Source organism: Vulpes vulpes, chromosome 12 (genome assembly GCF_048418805.1).
Source record: "Vulpes vulpes isolate BD-2025 chromosome 12, VulVul3, whole genome shotgun sequence".
NCBI classification, from domain to species: Eukaryota; Metazoa; Chordata; class Mammalia; order Carnivora; family Canidae; genus Vulpes; species Vulpes vulpes.
The window spans coordinates 4,049,969-4,065,206 of NC_132791.1; the positions used below are offsets into that span (position 1 = coordinate 4,049,969).

At 43.4% G+C, this 15,238-nt stretch overlaps 1 protein-coding gene across 5 annotated transcripts in view; it reads left to right on the forward strand.

Moving 5' to 3' along the window:
* The window catches only part of ASTN2 (astrotactin 2), an 854,920-nt gene that overhangs the window by 661,150 nt on the left and 178,532 nt on the right, over nucleotides 1–15,238 (forward strand). For all 5 annotated transcript variants that reach the window (XM_072727526.1, XM_072727523.1, XM_072727524.1 and 2 more), the window contains one exon: nucleotides 9,116–9,381. In XM_072727526.1, coding sequence (XP_072583627.1) covers nucleotides 9,116–9,381 — 266 coding nt within the window. The remainder of the gene's footprint in view (nucleotides 1–9,115; nucleotides 9,382–15,238) is intronic.

Sequence of the window (15,238 nt, forward strand, 5' to 3'; positions counted from 1 at the left end):
TTAGGAAATAAGACTCTTCCATTTGGAGTCAATCCTGTGGGCATGAGCATGACCAGTGGGGCTGAGGCTGCCCACTTGCCCCCTTGCCTTGTCACCATCGTGCAGTACACAACTTGTAGAGATGTACTCAGACGCCCTGGTCTCATGATCAGATTCTGCCTTAGATTGGTCTTAAATTCAGACCACATCCTTCCCAGTGTTACCTGGGAGTTCATTTCTACTTGATTCCTGGAGGATCCCACCCCACTGATTATCTTTTCTCTCTGCCTTATCTCCAGTCTCTCCCCTCTCCTCTTCTGGTGTTTCCTTCCTCGCTGATACGCTCAATCACAGCTCTACACTTGGGTATCACTAGGATTGGAACAAATCATTGCTCATAATTTCACCCCTCTGGCCCCCCACCAATGCCTAGCTCCAAACCTGGCACTGAATAGGCCTTCTAAGCAAAGTCTTGTTGGTAACCCTCATAGTCATTACACTAGGCTTCCTTTTATCTTTTATCATGGCCAAGTCTTTACTGTCATACCTGCTGTCCTCAGAACCTAGGAAGTTGCTTTGCGCACAGTAATCATTGGCATAAAGCAAAATTTTTCCCAAGAGCAATCATCTTAAGCAGGCACTAGAGGGCAGCAGGCGATCACACATGGCTTTTTTTTTTTTTTTTTTTTTTTTTTCCAGCTTCCCCTGTCTGGCCACAGCCCACCTTAGCTCACTAGAGTCAGGAATACATGATGAGCTTCTATGCTGACTGTTAACCTTAACAATAAGAGGGATAAAAGTCTGGAAGGGGGCGAGGGAGCCTGGGTACACCTTTGTCTGTGGGAAGGCCCACTTTTGGGTCCTCTCAACTATACTGGGATTCTTCACTGTGCCCATTACTTTCTTTAGGACAAATAGCACAGCAGAGCCGTGCAGGTATTTTAGCACTTAAAAAAATAAATGTGAAGAATCCTAATTTGCAAACAAACCAACAAATGGTATTAGCCACTGCTGTGGGATACTGGGCAGTGTCCAGGGGTCCCACTCCCTGCCGTGCAGAGAATATGGCTTTCCTTATATTTAACTGCTCCCTCGGAGATTTAACTGCTTTCACTCAGAATAAGTAAGGTTATACTATCACTTATAAGGTTATAGTACATCACGCTGAGCCTCAGTCTCCTCATCTGTAAAAGGGGGCAATGATTCCTACTTCGTAGTGTGATAACGAGAACCATATGAGATGATAGGTCTAAATCAGCTCGAGCTGCATCTCCTATCTGACACTCTGAACAATTAATGAGGAATTAGTCTCCCCATTTTACAAATGAGGAAACCAAGGTTGGAGAGGTAGTGACTTGCCCAGAAGGATCCTGAATCAGGTGTTCTTAACTCAGTAACTTTGGACTTAAGTTTTCAATTCTACCTTCGTCTACTGAATCATCTACCTTTGTCTACTGTGTTCCCCTAGGTAGGAAGTGGGTGGTTTAAACAGAAATTCCTGACACAGTGGTTAAATCGCTAGCAGATAACAAGGGAAGATTTTTGCAGATCCAGACTCGCACGAGAACTGAGTAATGCTGAGGTAAAGACCAAGGGCTGGAACAAATGACTCTGATGATGCTCTGGACACCCTAGAATTTGTAAATTCCTCATTGGGTTCTGTTTCTCATTGATCCACCAAATATCCCAAGATGTAGGTACCAACGTTATCAACATTTTTACACATGAGAAAATGGAGCCTCTGAGAGGTTAAGTGACCTGTCCGAGGTCACCCACCCGAAAATGGAAGAGGTGGATTCAAACCCAGGCAAGTCACTGTGCTGTGGCTGCCCCTCTGCAATTGGGCTTATTACTTGTGTATTTTGGGAAGAAGCTGTGAATTAGGTTAGATCAGGAGATTAGTCATCCCAGGATTTGGCAGTTTTGTAGACCTGTCTTCTTTTTAGAGTCTTCACTGAGGCCTTTCCTTCCGTTTTGTAGATATGTCCTCACGGGTGCAGGCGCACACCCATGCATGCTTATCTTTTACTGAGACACATAAACCTCATCAGAAGCCACCTCAGAATGCCCCCACAATTCCTGGGGTCAGGAGCTCCCCTAGTTAGTTGGTTAATCTTAGCATGACCTGGCAGGTAGTGGGCAGGCTGGAGTACCGCAGCGAGGGTGTCCAAATAGCAACAAATCTGTAACTACAGGGCTGCATCTGATGCTTAGGACGACTACTGCTGTTTCGGGATGGGAAGCTGCCTAGATTTAACAGAGCTGTCCCATAATGGAACTGGAGGCCTAAAGACGTAATGAGTTTTATATCATTAGAAGTTTCCAAAAAGAAGTTAGAGGATGGTTTGGTGGTGAATGAAACATTACACGGGATTCCTGACTTGACCTTTAAAATGCCTATTGCCCCTGAGATGCCTTAGCCCACGGAAAAGGGGTGAGGGAGCCTGCAAGTGTTGTCTGGGAGTGACAGGAACAGAGAAGGCCCGAGTCCCTGCAAAGGAGACAACTCACTGTGCAAGAGTGAGACTTGGTGCTGCAAGCTATCATTTGTACGTCAATAAAGTAAGGTTAAGACCATCTGCCTTTGGGGCTATGGTGATAAACTGAGATGTTGAGTTTGAAGTCTCATGAGTGTTATGGGAATGGAATGGATTAGAGGGAAAGAGGCTCATGTTCATCTGTTCCTTTATTCAGATACGTACCTGCAAACCATCGACACTACGTTAGATAGTGAACTCTGTGCTGGGGTGCAGATGATCACTAAAACAGGCCATGGTCCTCCCTTTAATGGAGCTCACAGTTTAGTTGGGGAGGGGCAGACATTCATTGAACTAGCACATTAAGTAAAATTAAAAACGTGATAAGCACTATGATGGTGATGTAAATGTTTCAGTTGATGATACAAATTGAAAGTAATCACCGTGAATTTATGTGTTCAAGAATATGCATGTGAGTTGGTTGGTGAATCTATGTACATGTGAAAGTATACATCTGAGTTGATTCCCATGATCCTTCTTAATGTATTCAGTGGGGTAATCTTCCTCTGCTCCTAGATGATGAGGTTAGCAGGGCACATCTAATCTATTTTCACTTTTATGGACTAGACCGTGATAGACATTGTCACTTGCTAACATCGTTTCCAGCCAGGAATTATGTCCAGTCCAAGAATTTTAATCATATCTCTAAATCTGACAAGTCAAGTCTCCTCGCCCTCCCCAGTGGTGGGGCATGAAGAGGGTGGGACAAGATTGCCCTTAATTCTGTTTTTCTACCTTGCATTTCTTTTTTCCTCTCCCTCCGTTATAAAGCAGAGGGAGGGAGAAGTGGTAAGGATTAGGAAGGTCATCCTTGCTGTGGTCCCCTTATATCTGTCTTTGTTTTCCACTCCTGCCAGTTTTTAAAGCTAGCCAAAAGTGGGGGGCTTTTCAAAGGCTCTTCCCAAGGCTTAGGATGTTGCAGTTTCTCCTTGCCTGGTTGCCAGCGATCGATCCCCTTCCACCTATGTTTCTCTGGGGGCCTGCCACATAGGGATTTTCAGTGGGGGGCACCCCTAAATGTTTGTTAGAATTCCTTTTGGGTAGGACTGGAAGTGTTCTAGCTGCCTCTTTTTCCTGTGTGACTCACACCTGGTCCAAGGAAAACACTGGAGCGTTTTTCACACCATACAGCTTCCCCTGTTCTGCTGCCACAGGCCACTAGAGCTTTTGCAGGTGGAATAGGACCCTAGTCCACCATCTCCTCAGCGGTGGGGAACACACAGCAAGTTCTCCAAGAGGCACTCTCTTTTTTTTTTTTATTGGAGTTCAATTTGCCAACATTTAGCATAACACCCAGTGCTCATCCCACCAAGTGCCCCCCTCAGTGCCCATCACCAGGTCACCCCAACTCCCCGCCCACCTCCCTTTCCACTACCCCTTGTTCATTTCCCAGAGTTCGGTGTCTCCAAGAGGCACTCTTGAGGCTTCTTCTTACAGAACAGGATTAGAAGGTAGCATGCTCTACATGTCTCACCTGGGGCGCTGGAAACTCTAAACATTAGGTAACAGCCTGTCTCAAACAAATCTCTCCTAAATCCCTCCTGCCTACTTTCTGACCTTGTTTTATTTCCTTGTACTGGCTGAGGTTTCTGAAGTTATGAAACGAGTTAGGATTCATCTCCTTTGTACGTTCTGCATATTGGGGCTTGGTTTGGGGATTTCATCTCTATTCTATCTTGGTGCCTCAATGGAAATTTCAATTGTAACATCCTGTTACAACAGCAGCACTGAGAATTATAACAACCACAGCATTAGCAGCAACAACAACTAGAAAGGATTGAGTGCTTAACCTTTGCTAGGCACCGTGTTTGATCCTCACAAGAACTCAGTCAGGTGGGTACCATGACTTATGAAGGGCACCCCAAAGATGCAGGACCTTGACTGGGAGACTGGGAAGTTTGGATTGCACAGTGCAGAAGCACAGGCCTTGCTGACGGCCTTTTGGCTGGCTACTTTCCCTCTGTTAAGGATAAATTTGTGTGGGTCCTTGAGGCAGACCTCAGAGCAATTGCTTTCCTCCAACAGGAGACAGTAACTCCGCCTAAGAAATGATCCCATTTCAGCAATTCCTGGGAGGCCATTGCTGTAATAAAGGCCATTCTTTATGATATAAAAGTCTCACCCTCTTTCCCCCACCCTTAACGTTTCTAATTTGAGCCCCTCTGGTCCCCGTGGAGCCTTTAAATGCTTCAAGTGCAAGCCTATTGCCAAAGCAAGCCTGTCTGACTTGGGAGGCAGCGCCCTGCGCTGTTGCCGAATATTGAACAAACATTCGCACAGCTTTGGCTCTCCCAGGAGCCCTTAGTCTGCTGCCTTTGTTTTGTTTTCTGGATGAGGGCAAGCAGTGCCATCACCTCCTGCCGAAAAGCCCTGGCTGCCCTCCCAACAAGGAGTTGTCACTTCAACTGAGGCTGCCTTTTTTTTTTTTTTTTTTTTTTTTTGGTGGCAACAAAATAATACCCAGCAGGAATTTGGGAAGAGAAAAAAGAGAGTTCAGTTGGCAGGTTCTCAAATGAATGGGTTGTAGTGTCATTGGAACTGAATTGGGCTTAAAACCAGACATGATCCTATTTTGGAAGCATTGTTCAGAGGGATGGGAAATGTGAACAGAGGATACGTCTCTTCAAAAATGCTCTTTATCCTTGCCTGTTAAAGACAGCCTGTTTTAACTGAGCTCTCCCATCCTCTCAATGGAAGGGCCTATGTGAAAACCCAGAGGAGGTCAGAACAACTGGCAAATTGATCAGCTATTCATCTGTAAACCTTCCAATTGAGGAAGCTAATTTTTCACTTTGGGAAGCGTTGGCACTTGATTACAAGCCACCAGTTAATTGTCGGTCTTGAAATTCATAAATCTTGACTCTTAGACTTATCAATGCTCTGATAAGCTAGCACAGCACTTTGGGTCAATATAGATAATACCCAGCAAATTTGTATCAAAACTATTACTGTAAGCCTAACATGTTCCAGGTTATATGTAAAGTGGATATGGACATAGGGAAAATTGATACTGTCTTTGTCCTCATGGAGTTTACAGTCTGGGAAGAGATGATGGATGGAACAGGATGCTACGAGAATCTTTCATATGAAGCCCTGTATAGATTGGTGGCATGAGGATGGAAGTCAAGGAAGGCTTTTCTGAAGAACTGGCATTTGAACTAAAGATGACTTTAGCCACAGAGTAAGGTTGGATCAGAAATAATTAGCTTTCACAATAATCATAATGTCTACAGAGGAATAATTAATGGGATGGTTAATGGTCTTCCCTGTTGTAACTCTCATCCAGATCGTAATTTAAGCACGATAAAATCTTTACAAAAAAAAAAAAAAGATAATTGTTAATAAATGTGCACACAATACAGATGTAAATCTCTTTCTCTGTTAAAGTCTCTGGTTCTTCATTTGTTGAGCAATGGGATGGGACCATGGGATGCTCAAGTGCCCTCTTTTTAAAACCAGCCCTTAAGTTCAGCTATGAATTCTATATTGCTACTGCAATGCAGTTGTCAGCCTAGACTCTGGGCTTCTAACTCACCAGTTGGATTGATAGATTTAAAAAAAATATATTGGAAAAAAAACAGACCAGCAGAGATCTATAACTTGTTTTGTTGTTAAACGGTTAGTTACATCTTTAGCCCAGTGTCTATGTGTGTTCATTTAATCAAGGGCATTTTTACTTCCAGCACCACATTTCATTTCCAATTAAATTATGTGCATATGGTAAGATGCTGTGAGGTGTAGGCCATCTATGTTTTAAAATATGAGATTAAAATAGTCATTTAAGTGACAAATTGGTTAATGGAAGAGACTGGGATCATGTGATGAAAGGAACACTAACTCACCATATGACCTTGGAAAGTCTTTCTTTGGGACACAGTTCCCCCTTGTGTAAAATGGGAGGGTTGTACCAGATTAACATTTTTCAAAGGCGTGCTTTTTCAATAGTTTTTGAAAGATGTTTTATGGAGAAAGGATGCCCCCCTCTATGTTTTCCTCATTGGAGATTCACAGTTTACATGTATGATCGCCTAATTGATTCCAGTGTTTTTACTTTAATTCATTACACTACCACACTGACCAAAGATAGAGTCTCCTTCTGAGACTCAGGTTCCCCACGATTACCTAGGACTAGAGCCAAGGTACCCAAACTTATTCTGTAAAGGAGCAGATAGTAAATATTTTAGTCTCTGTGGGTCATAGCATCTTTGTTGAAACTACTCGATTGTGCCCTTGTGTGTGCCCAGCCATACATAACACATCAATGAATGAAGGTGCCTGTGTTCCAATAAAACTTTATTTACAAAAGAGAGAGAGAGAGAGAGCTAGCTTTGCCCCATAGACCACTTAGTTTACTGACCTCTGGGTCAGAGTGTGAGATAACCCCCCTAATGTCTTGTAGCTCTGGCTGTCCTCTAACCCTCTCTCCTCAATGGTTATTCTCTCCCAAGTTTGAAGTCACCCTTCTCCAAAACTAGTCCTCTGGCCTGCACTTCCAAAAGTCATCATCATCATCTTCTTTCAACTTGTCTGTGTATAAGAGTGTCTCTGTCTGCCCAGATGCTGAGATGCCTTCTTCACAGCTTTGTTTTGTTTATCTTGTAACTACCCTTCTTTAATCCCTCTGAAGGATTGGTTAGCTGGAATTTTCCTTGTCTTCCTCCCTCAGAGCCTTTGATCTGATGCTCATAAGCATTTGTTGACAGCCAGACAGAAAAGGTGGAGCCCAGATCCCAGGCCCGAGGGCCCAGAGAGTAATGAATGAAGGCTGCATTTATTTGTATTTCTAATTGGCAAGCCCATTTCCAGATCAGCTGCATGTCACTGCAAGCTGAGAGCTAGAGTAGGAGATAACCCTACTTTTTCTTAGTCCTTAGTGCCCAGGGCTCTTGTCTCCACTGAGGCAGGAGCACACCTTAAGTTTACCAGGATTGGAAGAAGCTGATGTCTCGACCAAATTCTGTCCCTTCCTACAGGCCACCCTGTTTGCCACTCAGATTATGCATTACACAAGTCTGAGAACACCATTCATATGGTCTGTGATGTAAATGGAACTCTCCAGGTTGTACAAATCACTTTGCTTTTTGATATAGCCATAGCCATTCTCTTTTTATGAAGTCCTATATAGAAGGCCAGTCTATAAAAAGAGATACAAGTGGAACTCCTCTATTTGAAGCTGAGATGTGGGTCTTGGGTTTCATCTACCCAGTTTCCCTCCTGCCCTCTGCAACCATCTGTTGAGGTGCTTCTTGGGATCCATAGAATTCCTCAGAAGGATTTCAGAGGCTCTAAACTAGATCATGAATGTCAGTCTAGCCATTCAGAGTTCTACAGTCTCCCTCTTTGATGAAGTCTCAACTACATCCCTAGCACTGTGCTAGACGCTGAAGCAGATGGGGAGGGGGGGAGCAGGAGACAGGAGTGGGTGACATGGTACCAACTCCAGGAGTTGAAAATACAGTTGGAGAGGTTGGCAGAAAATGGGATGGAAAAAATGATCTTAACAAGATTAGGGTTTATCAACAGAAATACTCAGAGAAGAAGAGCCAGAGCAAGGAGAAAAGACTTCTGAAGAGGGTGACATTGGAATGGAGCACTGATGGGTGGCAAACATTTGAAGAGGCAGAGGGGAAGAATAGGGCAGGTGAGCAAAGACACAGAGGTGGGAAATGCTAGTTGTATGGATCAAGAGAGACAGCACTGAACGGAGTGTGGGTAATTAGATCTCAGTGTGCACAGGAAGAAGGCAGGGAAGGACTTTTGAACAAGGGAACAGATGAGCACAGAAAGAAAGAGGAAATCATTTCTTTTCCAGACAGGTCCACCTCCTTCTGTCTCATTTACCACTCATAACTGTTTTAGTTAGTATTATAACTCGATTTTACAGAATTAATCCTCACAGGCTTTTGGGTATTAGGAGATCTTCCCAAGGCCCATTGCTATTATCAAGCAGAATTGAGATTTAAATGGAAATTGAGGGATCCCTGGGTGGCGCAGCGGTTTGGCGCCTGCCTTTGGCCCAGGGCGCGATCCTGGAGACCCGGGATCGAATCCCACGTGGGGCTCCTGGTGCATGGAGCCTGCTTCTCCCTCTGCCTGTGTCTCTGCCTCTCTCTCTCTCTCTCTGACTATCATAAAAATAAATAAATAAATAAATAAATGGAAATTGACTTGACTTCAGCTTGCGTTTCCCCCATAACATGAAACTTCATGGAAAATATAGGACTGGAGCAAGTTTTCAAAAGAAAGTTAGAATTTGTATAAATTTGACACTAGACAGAAATTCCTTATTGGGAAAATATCTTTGAATATTTACATTTTACAGGGCCCTTGGAGAATCCTCTTGTCTTACCAATCAACTTTAAATATGGAAAAAGTGAGGTCCAGAGAAAGTAAGTAAGGAGTTATTTGAAATAAATAGTAAAACAAGACACCACCTGACATCTGAGTCATCAGACTAGTGCTCTTTCTAAGGCATCAGGAGCAAACCACTCTATCATCTTTTTTCCTTCCCATGGAATACCACCTCCTTAGCACGTTGGATTCTACGGGTTCAAGAGTCTGACCTTTTGAACAATATTGAATTTCTCTCCCCTCTCCAGAGACCACAGAGCTGGGCAGCAAGAAGGAACTCAAGTCCATGCCCTTCATCACCTACCTCTCAGGTCTGCTGACGGCCCAAATGCTGTCGGATGACCAGCTCATCTCAGGTGTGGAGATCCGCTGTGAGGAGAAAGGCCGTTGTCCATCTACCTGCCACCTTTGCCGCCGACCAGGCAAGGAGCAGCTGAGCCCCACACCAGTGCTGCTGGAAATCAACCGTGTGGTACCACTTTACACCCTTATCCAAGATAATGGTACCAAGGAGGTGAGTTCCCCTGACACAGCCACTAAGTCACATCTAAGTACCAATCTTCCTGCCACCTGCCCTTGTGGGCCAATTGTCTATTGGGATTGTCTTGTCATCATTATCATCATGGTGATTGGTATTTATTGATTCCTTTACCATGTTTTAAGTACATATATAGCTGCTATAACCAATAAATCCTCAAATCTCAAAGGCTTAATATAATAGAAGTTATCTTATGTTTACGTGGAGTCCCAAATAAATGTTTTCGATGATGAGTGGCTTCACTCTGAGAAGTGGTTCAGTGACTCACCATGTTCTATCTTGTGCCTTCATCAACCTGATGCTTCAATACTTGCTGTGGAAGAAGAAAGAACATGGAGGATCACACATGAGAGGTTTAAACAGGCCAAGCCCGAAAGTGACAAATATCATTTCAGCTCCATTCCATTGGCAAGAGCTCAGCCATCGGGCACACCTATCTGCGAACAAAAACAGGGAAATATACTCTATCTAGTGACCTTGGGGAAGAAGATATATGGAATTGTTGAAACCTAACAGTCTTTGTCTCAGTATTATACTTGGATTATCTCATTTAATCTGCCCCCGCCCCCAGATCAGGTTTATGTATAAGTATTGGTTTGACTCCTATGAAATTGCCAGCATTTGATCTTTTTTTTTTTTTTTTAATTTATAGAAATAGTAATTCCAGGGAGCACCTGGGTGGTACAGTCAGTTAAGCATTCAATTCTTGGTTTCTGTTCAGGTCATGATCTCAGGGTCATGAGATTGAGCCCCACTTTGGTCTCTGAGCTCAGCATGGAGTCTGCTAAATTTTCTCTCTGCCCCTTCCATGCACATGCTTGTGCGCTCTCTCTTTCAAATAAATATATATTTTTTAAAAATGGTAATTCCATATGGTTCATCCTAATATCATTCCCACTTTAGAAGTGAGGAACCCTCAAAGATGTTTAGTGATTTGCCAAAGTTGGTGTGCTTCAGAGCCTATGTGCTTAATTGTGAAATTATATCTCCTATTTTTCTTTTTTCTGCATTTCTCATTTTCCATTATAGCATGCCTGGGCTTGAAGAGACCATATAAATGATTCATTCACTGGTTTGCAAAACTATATTCATGGAACACCTTTTCTAAATGCAGTCTTTCATTTAGAAAATGAAATCCATAAAACCAAGAATAGCAATACCACTCCTTCAGTTGGGGAGAGGAAGGTAGACAAAGCATCTCTACTTTGTCCCCACTCTTCCCTCTGCAGCAATTCCCAGATAGCACTGGGTCCCAAAGAAGATAGTCTGGTAGATCCCTGACCAATACCAATAGGGTACTATGGATTATGCACTCCTCCTGTAGCATTCTATCGGACTAAGTTCTAGAGAGTGATATGTGGTCAGGTAGGGCTTCATAGAAGACAGAGAGAGGATGAGAGTAAAGAGGTGGGGACAGTGTCGGGTAGATGACCAGAAGCAGAAAAGTACATGATCTGTACAAAGACTGGAAGACATCCCATGGCTAAGATTAAGAGATAGAAGGAAAGCAGAGATGAGGCCAGAGAGATCAGAAGGAGCCTGATCATATAAGTTGTTGTAAACTAGCCCACCGGAATTTGGATCTTGTCTATAAAGGAGAGTGAGATGCTTAGGATATGCAGGAAGGATCCAATAGGATTAGATTCATGCAACTGAAGGAGCCCTCTGGAAACAATCCAGATGACCATCAGTAGGAGAGCAGTTAAATGAGCATAAAATGGAAAATACATACAACAGACAAAACTCTACAACAGACAAAACAAATGTCACTTAATATGAGATGAATGAACATAATATTAAATGAAGAATTAACTCCTAAAGGTATATTTTATATAACATGATACCCTTTCCGCTACTTTAAGTTAAAACAGATACATGCCAGATACACCACATTTTTGGAATGAATACAGGTGCTATAAATTATTTAAAAAGGGAACCAAGGAAATGTTCAATGTAGAATTCAGGATGATGGTAGTCTTGAGTCGGGGAGGCAGGGCAATGGCATGAGGGAGTCCTCATTACATGGAAGTATCACATACCTAGCTGGCATTTTGGGTGGTGGATTTGTGGGAGTTTTCTTTTAAAGTATTAAACTAGGTAATGAGTGAACCCTAAGTAGTTGGATATATTAGGCCTAACCATACATGGTGCAATAATTAGCTTAAGTCATGAGCATCATAGATAACCTAATTCTGTGCATCCGAGGTCCCCACATTCACTACAACAAAAAATCAAACATATCTATCTATCTATATCTCTACTCCTCCGGCTTTAAGGTGAGAGTTGGGTGTGAAAATGCGAATGTGGAAATAGGGAGCCCTGTGAGGAGGCTGTTGAAGCTTCCAGTAAATACCAACGATGATCTGACCAGTGTTGTATCAGTGCGGATGAGTGAAGCAGCATGATTAGCTGCACAGGGCCGGGGTCTCCAGGACTTGGTGGGTGAGGCTGGGAAAATCCTCGCTTACTGCTCCATAAACTTGGCCCAGTGCTGCCTCCCTGGACCACACTCTCCTCATCTGTAATGTGGCACCGTCCTAGCTAAGTCACAGGACTTTTGTGATGTGTTCTTGGCACATGTGGTAGCAAGAGGAGTGGTGGTTCTTTCCCTCCTTGCGTAGGAGTCAGATTCCCCATGTCTGGATTCTATGCCAGCTTCCCTCGGCATGATCAAAATATCCGTTTCTTTGGAAATCCAGCAAGATGTTTTCCAGGCCAGTTGGTGGGTGTTATCAGAGAAGCCCAAGTGTGAACTCAGTCACTAGATGTCACTATTCTCCTTGTAGGAGATGTGGAACACTCGGAGCTCTAGTCATTCATTCATTCAGTCGATTTGAGTATATGCCAGGACTGTGTCATGCCCTGAGAAGTGAAGAGTGCAACGAGTAGACTTGGGCTTTATCTCCATGGAGTTTACAGATTTGTATTAATGAATTAATGGAACAATCACCAGTAGAGACAGACTGCAAGGTACCAAGAGGAGTCCGGGCCAGTAGGTTGAAAATGTGTGATAGGAGATCTTGTGGAGTTAGGGAAGGCTTTCCTGAGGAAGTGACATTTAAACTGAGTTTTTGGGGGTCGGGCATAAAGTAAATGTGGAGGGCTGGGTCTGGGGAAGTGGGAGGAGCCTGAGCACAAGCAAGTTTGAAGACCCAACTCCTGCAAAGGCCTGAAGAATGAGCAGGTGTGGCCCATTTCCTTGAGAAACTGAGTGAGAACCCATGTGGCAAGGGCCAAGACTAAGGGCTGCTCCATGGGCAGTGCTGAGGACCAAGCAGCAGGGCCAGTCCAGGCAGAGGTGCAGAGGCGGCAGTGATGAGTAGTTTGGCACCAGGTGGTGGGGAGCCAGAGAAGAGTTTAGGCAGGTAGCCAGGCAGGGGTGCCATCTTCTCTTGGGCTCGCCTTCTCTTAGTCATCCCTCCTCGAAAACGTTAGAGCTCGGTGATAATCTGGCTTCATTGACATTCCGGCTTCTTCTCCCTGGCCCCAAACCCCAATGGTAGGCCCTTTTAAACTTGTGTTACAGCCTAAGGGCTGTGATACATTAGTTTTTTCCAGTGGAGCCAGGCTAAGGTAGGAGTAGGTGGGACAGGCCGACTGTAGGTGTGGAAATGATGTGGAGGGAATATGGTCACTGAGTGAGGCTGGTGTGATGAGAGGGCAGCCGTTCTCCTTGTGATCACTATTTGTTTTCTGACTCCTCTCCAAACCTCATCACTCCTTCTCCCATGGCTTATCCATGTCTTTGCTTTGCTCTACAGCCAGAGGTAGAGGAAACATGGATAAAACACGAAAGAACCTTGGCCTGGGCTCTGACACTGACATACAGTAAGGCCGGGGCAAGTCCTTTTTTTTTTTTTTTTTTTTTTTCCCTTTCTGGGTTTTTCTTTTCCTACCTGAAAGGGAAGAGAGGCTGAAAAAGTTTCTTTGAGTTTTCTGCAAGAGACTTTGTCTCAGTGGAATCAGGTAGCAGAGGCTCTGTGCTCTCTTTAGAATCCTGCCTCAACCTCCTGTTCACTGTGTGATGCTGAATCATTTCAAACCTCAGTTCCCACATCTGTAAAATGTGATCTTTATGGAGATCAAATGAGATAACAGGTGCCTAGTGCCTGGCACATAGCATGTGATAGACAAACATTTTTCTGTGAATATGATAAAAATGATGTTCATCTAAACTTGACCCTTCTAGTTTTTTTTAATGATTCCTTTGGTACTTCCTCTTCTAAGTAGTACTGGCTAACTTTACAGAAGCCCAAAATGCGAGGAACATGACATTTTAGAGTAAGATCTGTGTTTTTGCATGGGAGAGGTCACTGGTTAACCCACAAGGGCAGATCATGATTGGAGGGATTATAGGAACATTTTCTCACTTTACAAACATTGCTGGAGTTCATATTCTGTTGGTAAGGGATACCGTAGGTGGAGTTACCCATGAGTAAAAGGATTTCCTTCTATAGATCTCCTGAAACAGAATGGAACCATTCTTCTATGTAAGAACTCCTGACTCCCTTGAGTTATTTGAGGTGCTCAGTCAACTTCTGAGTGTCATTGTATGGCATGGTCAGGAAGTGTCAGAGAGGAAGTGTGACTTGCGCAAGATCTGTGCGGCAGTTGTGACTTCTGATTTGGGACCAGAATTAGGATATGCTCTGGATAGCCCTGGGGAACTGCTCCTTTGATGGTTGGGATCTCCTCGTATCCATCATCATAAATCGTATCCATCACCATGGTAAAGGATGATGACTTGTGCCTCACTCGGAAAGGAGCCCTTCATTACATGTCATGCTGTGATTTAGAACAAGGAAAAAAACATTTTTATCATGGCCAGTTTGATTAATACATAGATGTCCTCCTCCACCTGTTAAATGACCCCACATAGCCCGAAGCCATAGTACAGCTAGTTGTATAATATACAAGACTTTGTGTGGTTGTTAATTTAGTCTTTGGGTGAGGAAGAAGAAGCTCCAAGAGGGGGAAACAGAACAGTGTCATTGTGAAGAGCCAGACAGAGCGGGATTTGAAACCCATCTCTGCCATTGACTACTGGGCAACCTTACTTTTACTTATTTGTAAAGGAAACATGTGGTATCTGCCTCTATCCATGTTGGGGTTGGGAATTCTCTGGAAAATCTCGAGAATTGAGACACCTGGAATCTGAATTAGTCTCTGTCCTTGATTCTTATATGACACTGGACACAAATGCTTCTACCATTTTGATCTTGCTTTCTTTATCTGTACTATGAAAATTCTGGGATAACTTTATCTTTCTCTCCTGCCCCCCACCATCCCCTACTTCCTGATGCTGTGATAACGTCAGATCTAACTTTTACCCTGAAAAAAGGGCAATATTTTGAGGTTAGAAGAGTCATCCTGTGACCTGCAATTTATTTCTCATCCGGAGACATGAACAGTTTTATTCCTTAAATTAATAGGGATGAGAAAGATGTACATATCTTGTACTTTATTGCAGTGACATAGCACTTTTGAGTAGAGAGGGGTGTTAAAATCATATCCTGTCCTTTTTACAGATCAAACTTTTTATTTTACAAATAGTGAAAATAAAAGTAAGACTTAAAGATGAAGAATGATTTCCCTTGAGTCACGTAACCAGTTCTGAATTTGAAGTAGTTAGGCACGACTTCTGGCCTCAGCAATACCTTTCATCTCTCTGAGAGTCAGTCTCCTCATCTGTAAAATGGGTAGTCATAACTTTCCCCACAGGGCTCTCATGCAGAAAAATAATACACTCTTTTTGCTAGCAATTTGAGGACTGTAAACTACTCTATAGAGGGATGATTCTTTCCTAGTACTCAGGTCTCCTAACTTCCAATCA